Source organism: Sander vitreus, chromosome 18, assembly GCF_031162955.1.
Source record: "Sander vitreus isolate 19-12246 chromosome 18, sanVit1, whole genome shotgun sequence".
NCBI lineage: Eukaryota > Metazoa > Chordata > Actinopteri > Perciformes > Percidae > Sander > Sander vitreus.
Window position 1 is genome coordinate 18,090,875 of NC_135872.1, and position 15,045 is coordinate 18,105,919.

The 15,045-nt window shown below is 40.6% G+C and overlaps 1 protein-coding gene across 2 annotated transcripts in view; it reads right to left on the reverse strand.

Moving 5' to 3' along the window:
- Positions 1-15,045, reverse strand: part of ppp2r5cb (protein phosphatase 2, regulatory subunit B', gamma b) — a 31,794-nt gene that overhangs the window by 12,686 nt on the left and 4,063 nt on the right. The window contains exon 3 of one of the 2 annotated variants that reach the window (XM_078274158.1): positions 14,808-14,970. In XM_078274158.1, the coding sequence (XP_078130284.1) occupies positions 14,808-14,970 (163 nt within the window). Of the gene's footprint in view, positions 1-5,283; positions 5,503-14,807; positions 14,971-15,045 lie in introns of those variants that run through there. The other variant, XM_078274159.1, reaches the window with a different exon arrangement.

Below are 15,045 nucleotides of genomic sequence, written 5' to 3' on the forward strand. Positions count from 1 at the left end.
GACCGCTGCTAATCAAAGATGCATTCAGGCTGCTGCTGTTTTTTGCTGTCTTTATTTGTTGAGCCCATCAGCTGCGGCCAAGAGACGTGTCAGCCAAACTGACCTTGTAAAACATGGATAACACCAAGTCCACACTTTCTAAAACGCTCACTGAAAAGGGTAGAAATGCTGGTGTTACGGTTGTTAAGTACCCATTTTGTGTCATTATGTCCACATAAATTGAGCAAAAAAGATTTAAACATAGTGGGAATATGGTTTGGTATGCAACAGGTAGAGCCTTAAACACAGCTTTATCACTGTGACAACAAATTCCTTAAGGACAGTGCAAAACGTTCCTACAGACACAAAACTAGAAAGATTGATATAATAATGAAACAAAAAATGAAGCAACTGCCCTTATTATTCAACATCAAACTAAATAAGTTTCATTGTATCAGAAACAGTCCAAACAAAACAAAAAAAATAAAATAAATATATATATATATATATATACACACACACACACACACATACATACACACACACACATAGCAATTATGCATACAAGAAAGCAATTATGTGGACATAATGTCTAAGTGGGGAAAAGGCAAATAATAGAACAGCTAGAACAGTCTGGTAAGTTCAGAAAAGTACATCACTTTACTGTAAAGCAGCCTTTAAAACCAGGAAAAGACAACATATGTCATATCACGATATCCAAAATCTAAGACGATATCTAGTTTCATATCATGATATCCATATATCGTTATATTGCCCAGCCCTACAGTAAATGCTATGTTTCTTTTCTGTACATTTGCCTATTTATTGATTTCTTGAGCCGAAATGCGTCTGCGTTATATTTCTACCCAAACAGAGCACTCGTAGAAACACATTTACAACTACTTAGGTTTCCTGGGGGCGGTGGACGAGGCGTCATACGAGTTGTTTTTTGACTGTGCATCAGCCTTAAGGGCTTGTTTATGCAGCACGAAACAAGCAGTCGTCCAGACACACCGATTACAAAAAAAAAGTAAGGCTGTCAAAACAACGCGTTAATTTCAATTAATTAATCTGAGAACAAATAACGCGTTAAAAAAAATAACGCAGATTAATCTGTAACAATCTGCAGCTGCCATCGGAGAAACAACACAGATGATGCGTTCAATGAAACTGGTAAACTACAGTCTCGTGGTGCATTTGAAGTTATTGTAAATGTTCTTTTCCCATTTGATGGTTCAACAGCAATTTACTACTGAAATTAGTTATTGTTATACATTATTATTAAATCATTTCATTTTGACCATATGGCCTTAGCAATAAACAAGCCGTTCTTAATGCCACCAACTGTTGTTTAGTACCATTTTTTTTTTTTTTTTTTACTTTCTTAAAAGGTATCGGTTCAGGCACCGTTAATTATGTATGCGATTAATTTCGATTAATTAATCACAGAGTATGTAATTAATTAGATTACATTTTTTAATCGATTGACAGCCCTAAAAAAAAGTTACGTCTATATTCAGATACAGTGTAGAATAGTGACAAGTCTGTAAGTAGCTCTGCAGTAACATCATACTTCATTCCCTCTATCCAAACTTCTGGCCGCTTCTGGCCACAAACAGGATCTAATTGACCGCATCAAAAGGTCAAACAGCTGGCAATTTGCTTAACCCCTGAGCTTTGGCCACCACAACGGTGGAGAACCCTAATGGGGATCTGTTTTATGTTTCAACACTGTGTTTATGTAAGACACAGCTGAGTATATTCTTTTGTTCGGTCTTCCTTTCCAACAAGCTACTGCCAATGAGCAATATAACTTTTCTGGGGAAGACTTTGTGTCCATTATTGTACTATTTCTCTCCATTTCTTTTTTTATATATATATATATATATATATATATATATATATATATATATATATATATATATATATATATATAGATTTAAACATAGTGGGAATATGGTTTGGTATGCAACAGGTAGAGCCTTAAACACAGCTTTATCACTGTGACAACAAATTCCTTAAGGACAGTGCAAAAACGTTCCTACAGACACAAAACTAGAAAGATTGATATAATAATGAAACAAAAAAATGAAGCAACTGCCCTTATTATTCAACATCAAAATAAGTTTCATTGTATCAGAAACAGTCCAAACAAAACAAATTATATATATATATATATATATATATATATATATATATATATATATATATATATATATATGCGCAATACCTACAAAAACTATTCAGCCCTTTTTTGACACTGAAGAGGAAAAAACATGAGATTAATGTGGCCCTTTAACTAGGACACCCCTAAATCATCACCTTGGCAGCTAAGTGTTTTAGAAGTACTTAAGTTTATTAATGTAGATCATCCGTTTTTATTCAAAGTTTAACCAAGGGATTTTAGGTTCAATTCATCAGTACCTGAAAGGTCAGTGCCGGTTACAAACTAGCTGGACACGGGTCCCCCCATGAGCACCTCATCTCATCAACCCCTGAGTGCCAAAAGGTCTACCAGCTCCTGTTACACAACAGTACTAGGTTTTCCAAACAGGCCTAAAATATTAAGAGACATGCTGTGCGACTTCACACACGGGGCTCTCTGCATGGATGGGGAACTAACCTTTACTCATCTAAAGGCTCCAGCGTGCACACAGGAAACCGGTCATGGACACAAATTACTCCCAAGTAGATATACCACAATGTCTACTGGTGAATATTCAATGAACCGATTAATAAACTGCCACCAGTGGCAAATACTTTGTGCATATTCTGTGTCAATGCATCACAGGCCAACCAATGCAAAGACGTGGCTACCGGTATGTGCTATTATGGGGCTACAATTATCTGCATGATTTTAAACAGTATGAGGCCATTTTAACACCCACGCAAGTCACAATGGCCCTCATTTATCAACCTAATGTAAAAAACCAGCGCAGATATGAGCGCAGAAATCATCTTACGACAGGCTTCACGTGCGATTCATGAAACGTTCGTATCACCAAAGAGTGTAAGAATGGTCGTACATTTATAAATGCAGCGGCTGGAAACGATCGTAATTTAAATACCACGCCCCAATATATTCTCGGTTTTGAGGCCTCACCCCTACAATTTACGACATGGCGAGACGTAATCCGGCTGAGAAACGGAACTTTTCAGAGGTGGAGATGGAAACCCTGATGTCTCAGGTTCATTTGCACCAACATGTGTACTATTTGGCAGCCTGAAAACTGGTATTAAAGGCTGTAGAAAGAATGCGGAATGGAAAGAGATCACTGATGCAGTCAACAGTGTTGCCGTAGTAAATCAGACTCCAGCTGAAGTTTATTTAATTTATACATCCTTGACATATGTATAGTCCTAATAGTAATAGGCTTATAATGCTATCTCTTAGGCCTACATGGTGTATCTATATTTAAATAAACACACAGTAGCGGAGTTTATGCAGTGTCTTTTATTTTACATGAGTCAGAACCAGGTAACAGCTGTGAGGGAGAGCGCGTGTCCTCCGCCCCAAGTGCTGGACCACAAAAAAAGAAAAACAAGCCGAAATAACTCAATGGCAGAAATAAATCGTTTACTTGTGGCCATTAATGACCAAAAAAACCTGAAGAATAAATAAAAAATGTTGTGCATAGTCATGTTTCCTGTATTGAGTATCATTGCCAAACATAACACTATACTAGAGGTGTTGAAATTAATCAAATAATCGACGCATCGAATCGTGGACATAGACGATGCTGCATCGATAATCGGCCGGGCCATAATCGATTATTTCTGTTTACAATTTAATGTATGCCTAACAACCTTTCTGTTTACATATTCTGTTATGTTTTGCACATTCAGGAAGTGCCATGTGCTCAGTGCTGTAGTTTTATGTATCCAATGTATTTAGTATTAGAGCACTGCAGAATGTTTTGTTTTTGAAGCTTGAAAAGCTATGAATTAAATATCCTATATGGCTTTATTGGAAAAATGTATTTGACGCATCATGATATTGAATCGAAGACATGACAATCGTAATCGAATCAAAAGATCAGTGAAGATTCACACCTCTACACTATACCTTTTAAAAGCGAGGAATAATATCCTGTCTCATCCGTATAGCACCAGTTGGGGCTGTGCTGGACACTGCTCTCTGGGCATCGGGTCATCTGGCTCCATCACTACATTTATGGCACCCTGTTTTCCTGCGTGATGTTGTGCAGAACCCCACAGGCTAAAACAATGTTGCAGACTTTTTCTGCCGTGTATGCCCCCCCGCCCCGCTAATGCAAGACAGAGCCATCTGCCCTTAATCAATCCGATGGAGCGCTCCACCGTGGCCCGTGCGCGTACGCGTGCACTGTTGTACCGGTGCATAGAGGTCCTCTAAAAGACCCAGATCTACCATTGCTGATAAGTGATCAACTGATGACTTCTCCTGTTAAACTGATTATATGCTGCACCGTAAGTCCACAATGACTCGAAAACTTGCGTGCACGAGTTCAGACCAGACGTGAGATTTTATCACAGCCTACGCTCACGTTCAAACTGATAAATGCCTTGCTTTGCGTAGGAATCGGCGTACACCCGTCCTACGCCTGTTTTAGGTCGTACGCACATTTCATAAATGAGGGCCAATGTGACACTAACTTCTCGCCGATAGTAGCACATATTAATCAGCTGCATGTTAACATGCCACATCGGTTTCAGGAAAAGGATTGATCGCAAAGAAAATAATATATGAACAAACACTTATTCAGGAGGTACTCTTGGCATTGAGCTAGGGTCAGTTTCCCATGCTCAGCACTGGTTGGACCGTAACTCGGGGCCTACCGGAGATTCAGCAACAACAAGCAGAGCATCTCCACTTTTCAACTTACGTGTGTCAACTGACACAAGATACTCATATACAATACAATACAGACGTGCACACTGACAACAAGCTTTGACCTCACTTCCTATGACATCAGCAGTCTTGATGGGGGATGGGAGACTCAAAACTAGCACTCCTTCTCACTCTTTCGCCCTCCCTCCCTGACTGAAGCTAAGCTATGCATGTCTTGGCAAAACCCTTCCTCATTGACATACACACACAATCCGCCGCTTCCTCTTCCAAAAACACACATGCAACATACACTAAGAAAGATAAATGCTAAAAGTCTCTTGCAGCAACTTTTAGAAAAGTCATCTGTACCAAATATTTTCTTTCTACGAAATCCAAATGAGCAGCTGCAGTTAAATGGCAACAACATTCTTGCCTATCCCCCCTTGAAACACACAAACACAGAACAGCAGATGAGTCAGATTTCCTATTCTCACCTCTAAAATGCATGAGGGCCACAGGCTGGAAAGGCCCATTGGAGCTTGGTGCATCCAGAACCATTCCGCTGGCAGTTCTAGTGCATGCCAACATCAGTGAGCTGAGGCAGGATACAGGGGAGAAGAGGGCAGCCCAGGCTAAGGCGAGGAGCCAGCCTCCATTTTAGCACGAACACTCGGAGCAGAAAATGAAGCTCCCCTGCTGCTGGAGGGAACCAGCTAGTTAGTGATGTCATCCCCCAATGCAGCTGCCTGGTTGGCTGGCTGCAATCACATGGGCTGGCTGTCAGTATAAATAAACATGAGTGAAAGGGATTGGCTGGTGGGCTGAGGGGGAAGGGTTGGGACTGTTAGTGTGATTGGAGCGAGAGCAGCTACATCTATCAAGAGTTTTAAAGCACAAACTACAAATCTGCTCATCAGTTTAGCCCATTCTGTAATTCAAATAGCAGAATAAGGCCATTAACTACACATTCCTATCAGGGTTTTTCCTATCAATATAAGGCTGATTTTCAATTGCTCTGTATGTCCGGCACATATTGCAGAATTGACAACTTGACTTATGCACAGAACCCAAGCTGTTTTGGGCACCATCGTCAAGTCATTGTCAAATCAATGTGAGCATCAATACTAACTAAATTACTTTTCTCAGATCTAATGATTGTAGTTGGTCCTCAGTGGACTTTTTTAGCAAGTTTTGTCTTTAAGCTTTTTGGGTGGTATTTATTATTTGCTCTAGCTTTTCCAATGTTTTAGACACAGATATGGTAGTAATAATAATGGTCAAAAATGTTGTGAAACTGCATAGGTTGTTTCATTGAAAAACAACATTTTCTTGAGGAAGGACCCCTAAAACACCACCCCAAATATGTGCACCTGAGTCTTCCACAAACCTAGGGAAAACACTGAACATATAGGCAGTTTGTAATACCTCGACATCGACCCGTGTCTGACCCACCTCTCGACCTGGGTCGCGAAGCCGAGTCGATAAACGTGGGTTACCCTTTCAAACACAAAGTCAACTATGGTTAAGCCCTTGGTGTGAAAGGGGTATAACACTGTTTGCCAGATAAAAGCCCTTTTTATGTGTGTCTTGTCTTTGTGTGCATGTGTGTAAGTGGTTGCATGACAGATGGCTCTCCAGGAGCACAGCCTGAGCCCAGGTGTACAGAGAAACAGGAAGGCAGGAAGTCTCAATGTGAGCAACACAGGATGTGCATATGCAGAGAGCAGCACTCTGTCTCAGAAGCTCTGCAGACAAAACCCTGCACTGTAAAGCTGTGCAGGAAAAGGGCAAATCTACAGTGACGCAGACAGCTTAACACACTGAAATCATTCTCACGAACTAAGTAAGGTGCCCTTCAAATGCACAATCCTACTTCGCCATATCAGACATTGCTCTCTAAAATCCTGTAACCATTACACCAGTTTAGGTAGAAAGGTTGAGTCATATAGTGTGCATCCACCCACTGCACACCCGTCATTAAATAACCAATCCCAATGTGTACTGTATGTCATCATGCCGCAAGGATCGTGGGCATACAGTACATGCACACAGATACACACACATCACATTTTAAAAAGGGGCACTCCATGAAAAATAGCAAATCAGAGAAATTACCAACGGAAAAGTAATTTCCTGTGCAATCTGACTTTGCACATTCCTACGAGGATTAGCATTATATAATCAGATCTGTACAAACGAAGACAGTCCACACACACATTTTCTATGTAAAATGTAAAGCTTGGGTATAGCATGCTAACATGTATGTTTCCCTTCTGTGAAGTGTCATGTCTCACGGTTTACACACCTCAACACATTTAAAATTAGTTTGAGCATTCATTTAGATTGTCAAGATTATATAAAGTGACATACATACAACTAAATTAATAGCATGCACGGTTAGTTCACACATAATAGGGTGTCTCAGTTCCTCCCTGTGGGTCTGTACTTCTGCTTTGGAAATGCAGGAGGTGTTGGGGTGGTTCAAGTTGAGATGTCGCATTTGGCTAGAGCACCTGATTTCTAAGGTCTGTTTGCATCTGCTTGGTATAGGTTCTCATCACCTGTTTAACAGCATTGTTTTAGTGTTATAGTATGTTTGACTGCTGAGTGCAGAATAAAAGTTCCTTCTTTCTCAGAGACGGCTGCAGCTTGATTTTGTGCAACTGGATGATATGGTATTTGTGCTGCTCTTTTAATTAAGGATCATCAGAAAGGGGGTAACATAAGCAAAAATTAGATTTGACAAAATATTATGTAAGGGGTGGTGCTTGCAAGGAGAACTTCCATGCTTGTTAACTCTAGCTAGCAGCTTACTCTCAAGAAGAAAAACATATAACCCAAGATCATTGATTTCACTGCGTTTTTCTCCCTAATTAAACTCTCCCAGGTTTCTGGTTTGCCTCTTGTACACTGGCTGCAAACTGTAATGTCAGCCATCTAATATTTGCAATGTCAGAAACCTTGAATGTCTTAAACTGTTTGTAACAGACATTGTAAAATAAAAATAAGAAGATTTAAATCATTATTCTGGGGATTATTATTACAAATAAGAAGATTTAAAACAAAAAAGGAATATTCCTTTTTTGTTTTAAATCTTCTTATTTTTAATAATAATCCCCAGCATAATGATTGATTTAGCAGTATGATAGAACTTTAACATCTACAGTGGTGTGAAAAAGTGTTTGCCCCCTTCCTCATTTCCTGTTCCTTTGCATGTTTGTCACACTTAAGTGTTTCGGAACATCAAACCAATTTAAACAAAAGTCAAGGACAACACAAGTAAACACAAAATGCAATTTGTAAATGAAGGTGTTTATTATTAAAGGAGAAAAAAAATCCAAACCATCATGGCCCTGTGTGAAAAAGTGATTGCCCCCCTTGTTAAAACATACTATAACTGTGGTTGTCCACACCTGAGTTCAATTTCTCTAGCCACACCCAGGCCTGATTATTGCCACACCTGTTCACAATCAAGGCATCACTTAAATAGGAGCTGCTTGACACAGTAAGGTCCACCAGAAGATCCTTAAAAGCTACACATCATGCCGAGACCCAAAGAAATTCAGGAACAATTGAGAAAGAAAGTAATTGAGATCTATCAGTCTGGAAAGGGTTATAAAGCCATTTCCAAAGCTTTGGGAATCCAGCGAACCACAGTGAGAGCCATTATCCACAAATGGCGAAGACATGGAACAGTGGTGAACCTTCCCAGGAGTGGCCGGCCGCCCAAAATTACCCCAAGAGCGCAGCGACGACTCATCAAGAGGTCACAAAGACCCCCACAACAACGTCCAAAGAACTGCAGGCCTCACTTGCCTCAGTTAAGGTCAGCGTTCATGCCTCCACCATCAGGAAAAGACTGGGCAAAAAATGGCCTGCATGGCAGAGTTCAAGGAGAAAACCACTGCTGAGCAAAAGAACATCAAAGCTTGTCTCAATTTCTCCAGAACACATCTTGATGATCCCCAAGACTTTTGGGACAACATTCTGTGGACCGATGAGACAAAAAGTGGAACTCTTTGGAAGGTGTGTGTCCAAGTATATCTGGCGTAGAAGGAACACTGCATTTCATAAAAGAACATTATACCAACTGTAAAATATGGTGGTGGTAGTGTGATGGTCTGGGGCTGTTTGCTGCTTCAGGACCTGGAAGACTTGCCGTGATAAAAGGAACTATGAATTCTGCTGTCTACCAAGAGATCCTGAAGGAGAATGTCCGACCATCTGTTCGTGTACTCAAGCTGAAACGAACTTGGGTTCTGCAGCAGGACAATGATCCTAAACACACCAGCAAGTCCACCACCGAATGGCTGAAGAAAAACTAAATGAAGACTTTGGAGTGGCCTGGCCAAAGTCCTGACCTGAATCCTATTGAGATGTTGTGGTATGACCTTAAAAAGGCCGTTCATGCTCGAAAACCCTCTAATGTAACTGAATTAGGACAATTCTGCAAAGATGAGTGGGCCAAAATTCCTCCAGGACGCTGTAAAAGCCTCATTGCACGTTATCGCAAACGCTTGGTTGCAGTTGTTGCTGCTAAGGGTGGCCCAACCAGTTATTAGGTTTAGGGGGCAATCACTTTTTCACACAGGGCCATGATGGTTTGGATTTTTTTTCACCTTTAATAATTAACACCTTCATTTACAAATTGCATTTTGTGTTTACTTGTGTTGTCCTTGACTATTGTTTAAATTGGTTTGATGTTCCGAAACACTTAAGTGTGACAAACATGCAAAGGAACAGGAAATGAGGAAGGGGGCAAACACTTTTTCACACCACTGTAGCCTGGCATCTAGTCATGGGGCAACCTCCCATCAGAACATCTGTTGTTCTGACAAAGACAACACTAAACACACTTGCTTGTTAAACAATACTCTCCAAATGCTCCTTTGGCACATGCAGTCATGAGCTTGAGCATTTTGCCATGTCTTTGTTATTTCTGGCAGTGGCAAGAGAGTGAACTTTTGAGCCACCATTGCTTGTGTTCTAAATTCAGCATCAATAGCAGGAGGTCGGCCTAAAATACACAGTTGAGTGGTTCATTTACAAATCGGCTGATCTTCAATGTCATGGTTCTCTTTAATAAACGCTTTGGGCTCAAATCTATTTGGAGAAACAGACCTATCAACACAGCTGAGGCCATTTTAACAGTGGCTGAACTTAATGTTCCCCTAAAGCCGTTTTCAATCATAGAAACACAGCTGTTATTAGTATCCTAAATCAATTCTCATTTATCTGCTTCCTCTAACTCTTTTGAAAAGGGATCTGTTCAAATTAGAACTGCCATGTTCATTATGACTGCTCTGTATTACTTTCACAAAAAGACTTAAAATACGAAGGGACAAACCCTAAAGATTCTCGACTGCAATATAGGCTTTTGGTACCATTTTGGGACACTGGCAATCACAAACGTTGTACATGCTAAGTGCGAACACCTGTGGCTGCATGACTTTAAGCTGAATACACTCAATCCAAATCACCATAAAAATACTGCCACTAAAACTGTGTTACTTAACTGAGGAATATTTCAAGGCTGTTCCTTAAAATAACTGAGTATGAGAGCGGAGTTGTTTTATGTGAGATGATTAACCAGGGAAGTCTCTCTCATGAGGTGTGGGAGTCTTTTCCTGTACCACCTGCAGGAGTGATAGAGGAAACCCTTCCCTGAAACCTGCCTTGCTCTTTTGCATCCTGCTTTAAGAATCTGCCTGCAATGTTAAAAAAATGTATCGACATTCAGTGTCACTTCAAACATGATTTCCCTGCCCGACACTAAAACTTTAGTTTCTAAGTTTTACCCTTGCGGTTAAAAACAAACAAGACAATAACTTGTGAAAAAAGAACTTTACAAAGAAGGGATTAACATTAAAAGGTCAAGTGTGTAACGTGTTTAGTTGTTCATTATCAAAATCTGTGTTGCCCGTCTGCAAACTTGTCCTTTTTCATGAATATTTACCATCACCAAAGCATGTGCATCACTGTGTCAGTGGCAGCTGCCGCTTACGGTACTTTTCTACACACGGGATAGCCTCACTTCCCATAACAACCCCCCACCCCCGTCGGACTAACGTTACGTCACATGACCACCTGTCTTAAAGGGGAAGGGTCGGCCGGTAACAATCATGGAAAAGGAGAACGGTGAAAGTTTACTTTTGTATCAAGCAGCAAAGAAGTTGTAGCGTCAACATCGCAACGTCCTGCGTTGTGACTAGCGCACATGCGCACATCGCGATGTAGACGATGAAACAAAATATCGTGCAGCCCTACTGCTAATGCTAATATCGTCGCTTCCGAGCCCCGGCAAGTTTGAAGAAGGAAACATGGAGGACCACACGTATTCAAAATCCAAATTTCAGACACAGGAGTCTTCTTCTTCGCCCAGAAAAAGGATATTGAAAAGAACAAGAGACCGGCTTTTTGAAGCGTGAAGGCTACCCGTAGCTGTAATACTTACTTTGAACTGCGTGGTGCGAGAGAGTTGATTGCAATATATGATCTCAGCGCTAGATGGGAGAAATTCCGACACATTGGACCTTTAAGCTTTCTCGTTTGATAGGTTTGACTCTGCTAACGTGTAAGAATAATACATGTAGGCGACACATAAGTAAACTCTATGATAAACTGACGGTATAAAGCAAACAATAGTACACTCTGTTTCAATAGTAAGTGATGTAACTTCTTTAGTAACTGATGTTACATGTAGGATTAATTTAACTTTAATTATTTGTATCTAAAGGCTGGTTAAGCACTTTAGGGAGGAGAAGTTGGACAGTTTTTTTGTCTTGTTCCAGTGATTGGCACATCTGGGTGATGGCGTCGGATATGTGTTAGCACGTTAGATGTATTTCCACTCACATACCCAACAACTGCTGAACAACGCCGACACACAGTCCTCGTCTTATCCACCACTCTCTCGCCTGTAGCCTGCTACTGGAACTGACCCGAAGACCTAAGTTTTCGAGGCGGGGATGGCATGAGACGAGACGGCATGACACGGGAGGCTCCAGGCTGCAGCCATACAGTCTCAAACTTGCGATCTTAAAAGAGGCCGGACTCTTGTGGGTCGCCACCACTCGCCATACTTCATGCTGCCATCTCTGACTCACTCACTGGACCGTCGACCTGACAAAAAAAACGCATGTAGGCGGAGGAGCTTGGCTAGCTTCAGAGCTAAGGCGGGGCTACAGATTAGGTGTCCCTAGACCCCGCGTATCTAATAGTAGTTCCACATTACATTAGTTCCGCATTACATTAATTAATTGGCACGCAAGTTTTATTGATTTATTTTATTTAGTGACGCGCCGACGCAAATTATTTGTGTCAACGCATTTACGTAATTGATGACATGGACTATGTCGACGAATCGTCCCAGCCCTAGTTACATGGGGATTGTTTCATTTAGTATTCAAATAAGAACCACTATAGAAACTATATTTTCACCTCTCTCCTTGGTGGAGAACGTGTCTGGAATAGGACAACGGCAAAAGACAGTTGCATATTTTAGTGGAATACATGAAAGCTGTCATATTGCTGTCACTTATCATGCTATTAGAAGCCAGGGACTCATCTTCCTACATACTAAAGCACTGTGTACCTTTGAAATTACAGAGTAGATTTACAAACTAGATGCACAATGTTATGTACCCAGGGATTAAATAATTATATTATTGTTTATACAAAGAAAAGACTATTTCTGAGAGGGGAAAGAGGCTGAACTTGTGAGGCTTCATGAGTCTGATACTGAATGGGATGGTGTTAAGCGTTATTGCTTGACTAAAAATATATACATGTGCCATGTTAAAATATAATTTCTTCCATAACATAGATGGACAAAAATGCCTTTATATGCAAAAACACTGAAACATTGAAATGTTTGTCCCAGTTAACAAACATTATAGTAAATCAAATGTTTGATACTCAAACCAGCAGATGGCGACAAACCCTACGAGACAGATGCTTCACGCAGGAAAGTGCCTGATTTAAAAATGAACACATACAGAGGCAACAAATGTTGCTGATCTGTACTTCTTGGGAATTATGTTAAAACGAAACCACAACGAAATAAACAGGCACCTTTAGAGCATTTATCTCCTGTATACAAGCTACAGTAAACATTTATTCAAAACACTAATTTCTTGATTTTTTTTTGTACTTTGGTAGGGCCTTATAAAACAACCTCACCATATCAGATTTTCAACATAAAGCATTTTTACTGCCATTCTTCTGGATACAAATGCTGAGAAAGTTCAAATGTACTCTAGAGTCACAACATGCACACTTGGGTTTGAGGCGAGTTAAGGGGAAAGGCCTGCTTCTGGTCAGGGTTTTTAGTCTCGCCTCAACCTTGTGGCTCTGCAGGACAGGCTCTCGGACATGTGTTTCCAGCAGGAGGTGGTGAACATGACTGGAATGAAAAACAGGCCAAGCGAGGAGCCTGTTTGGACAGGACTAAGTGATAACATCGACCGAGCCACTGTGGGATAATGTTTTGCAGAGTGTTATCAAAGCTCCCATTGGGGTGTGGGAAGTAAGCAGCCTTTATCAGAAAATAAGTTACGCTCAATGGTTTCTTGACACAGCACAAGGGTGATGGCGAACCATGATAAAGATACAGGTATATTTTATGGTCGAATCAACTCCATTGTGTGTCCATTAATTCAAAACTTACACATAAGACTGAATGGTGAACAAATGGCACACAATAACACAACAGCTGCGGTCACCTTAAGTCACGGATAGCAACTCTACTTTGTTCTTTTAGCCAAGTCTCTAAAGAGAGAAATACCATTTGTGAATTATCTCTGAAGAGGGATGCTGCCTTTGCTCTAGTGCGTTAGTCTGTTAAGTAGGGTTTTCTAACTTAAAGCGCGAGGAAGAAAAACAAAAACAAAGGCACTCTTTCTGAAGAATAAATAAAATCATATTAAGGCCTTTATTTTTAGTGGCTCACAAAGTATTTTCTGTGTTTTGATATTTCCCAGACATTAGAAATTTGTATTTTGCACTGATAATAAGAAACTTTTTATTGCATCCTACAGAGTGACTGACTCTCCTGCTGTCTTATTTCCACTATCATCTGCAAAATCTGTTTCTTTAAACAGATTTTGCAGACATGTTTGTGTGCACACATATTAAATAACCTACAGTATAATGCATTCATAGCCGTTTGTTTTCAATACAACACCAGGTTATATAATATATTGTGCTGATAGAAGGCAGTGGGCAACATTGTTCTGTGTATTCATGCATGCATACACAGAAACATGAATAGATAGTATGCCCAGAGGCCTAACGGCAGTGCCCACTCCTTGCTTTTCCATCCAGCGCTATGCTGGCACTGAGTTTAGACATTAAAGTAAACATCAATATACATCTGCAAAAAAACTGCCAATTTCTCTTCTACTAGCGGGGGAAGAGAAAAGGAATAGTAGGATGCCTGCCAGACATTGCTGGTCACTGGCAACATCCTGAAACACAAGGACCATGGAATTAAAGCTTTATCTCTGGATTACTACTAAATATAGACCCTTGGGTCAAATCCAGTGCAAAGTCTATGCCATGTACGTCCTCTGTTTGTTTCCATGTATTGCTTAATGTCATGCTCAGCTTGATATTACAGTGAGGACGATGCAGCAGAGGATGTTCATAGATGTTTCAGCATGGAAAGAAAATAACTGAGTGTTTATAAGTATGCATGTCTGTAAAGTCTGCACTTAGCTGTGTCAAGACTACAGGGATTTCTTAACCAACCTGCCTAGGAAAATTCTGCCCTGTGTATGGCTTCTGGGTGATTTCTTGAGTCTTAAATTCAGGATTCAAAACATTTTAAACCTATTATTTTTGCCCACAAAAAAGGCAAATTGCCTACAATTCCACAACCAAGTGCAAAACCTTCCAGCCTGGAAACAGCAGCCTGGCCTTAATGCGCTTGTATGTGTATGTGTGTAACAAGTCCAAAACCTAGAGCACTAGGTAGTTAGTTAATTATGTGATTAGATGAGTGATTGCACCAGTATACCTTTGAATGCAGGCAGTTTCTGCAGCTCCCTGTTGTTGCTCAAGCTGAAACGGGAGGAGCTTTGCCTCTTGTCCTTTTTGACAGGTGTCTGGGAACCTGGCTGCTTCCCCTTCAGCAGCTGAGTGGTGGGAGGAACATTATTGCTAGCCTTCCTGTTAGAGCTCTGCCGAAACAAGAGAATAACCCACATTAGTGACACTGAGGTAGCACAAGCACATGTGGTGCACAGAGTGTGAAA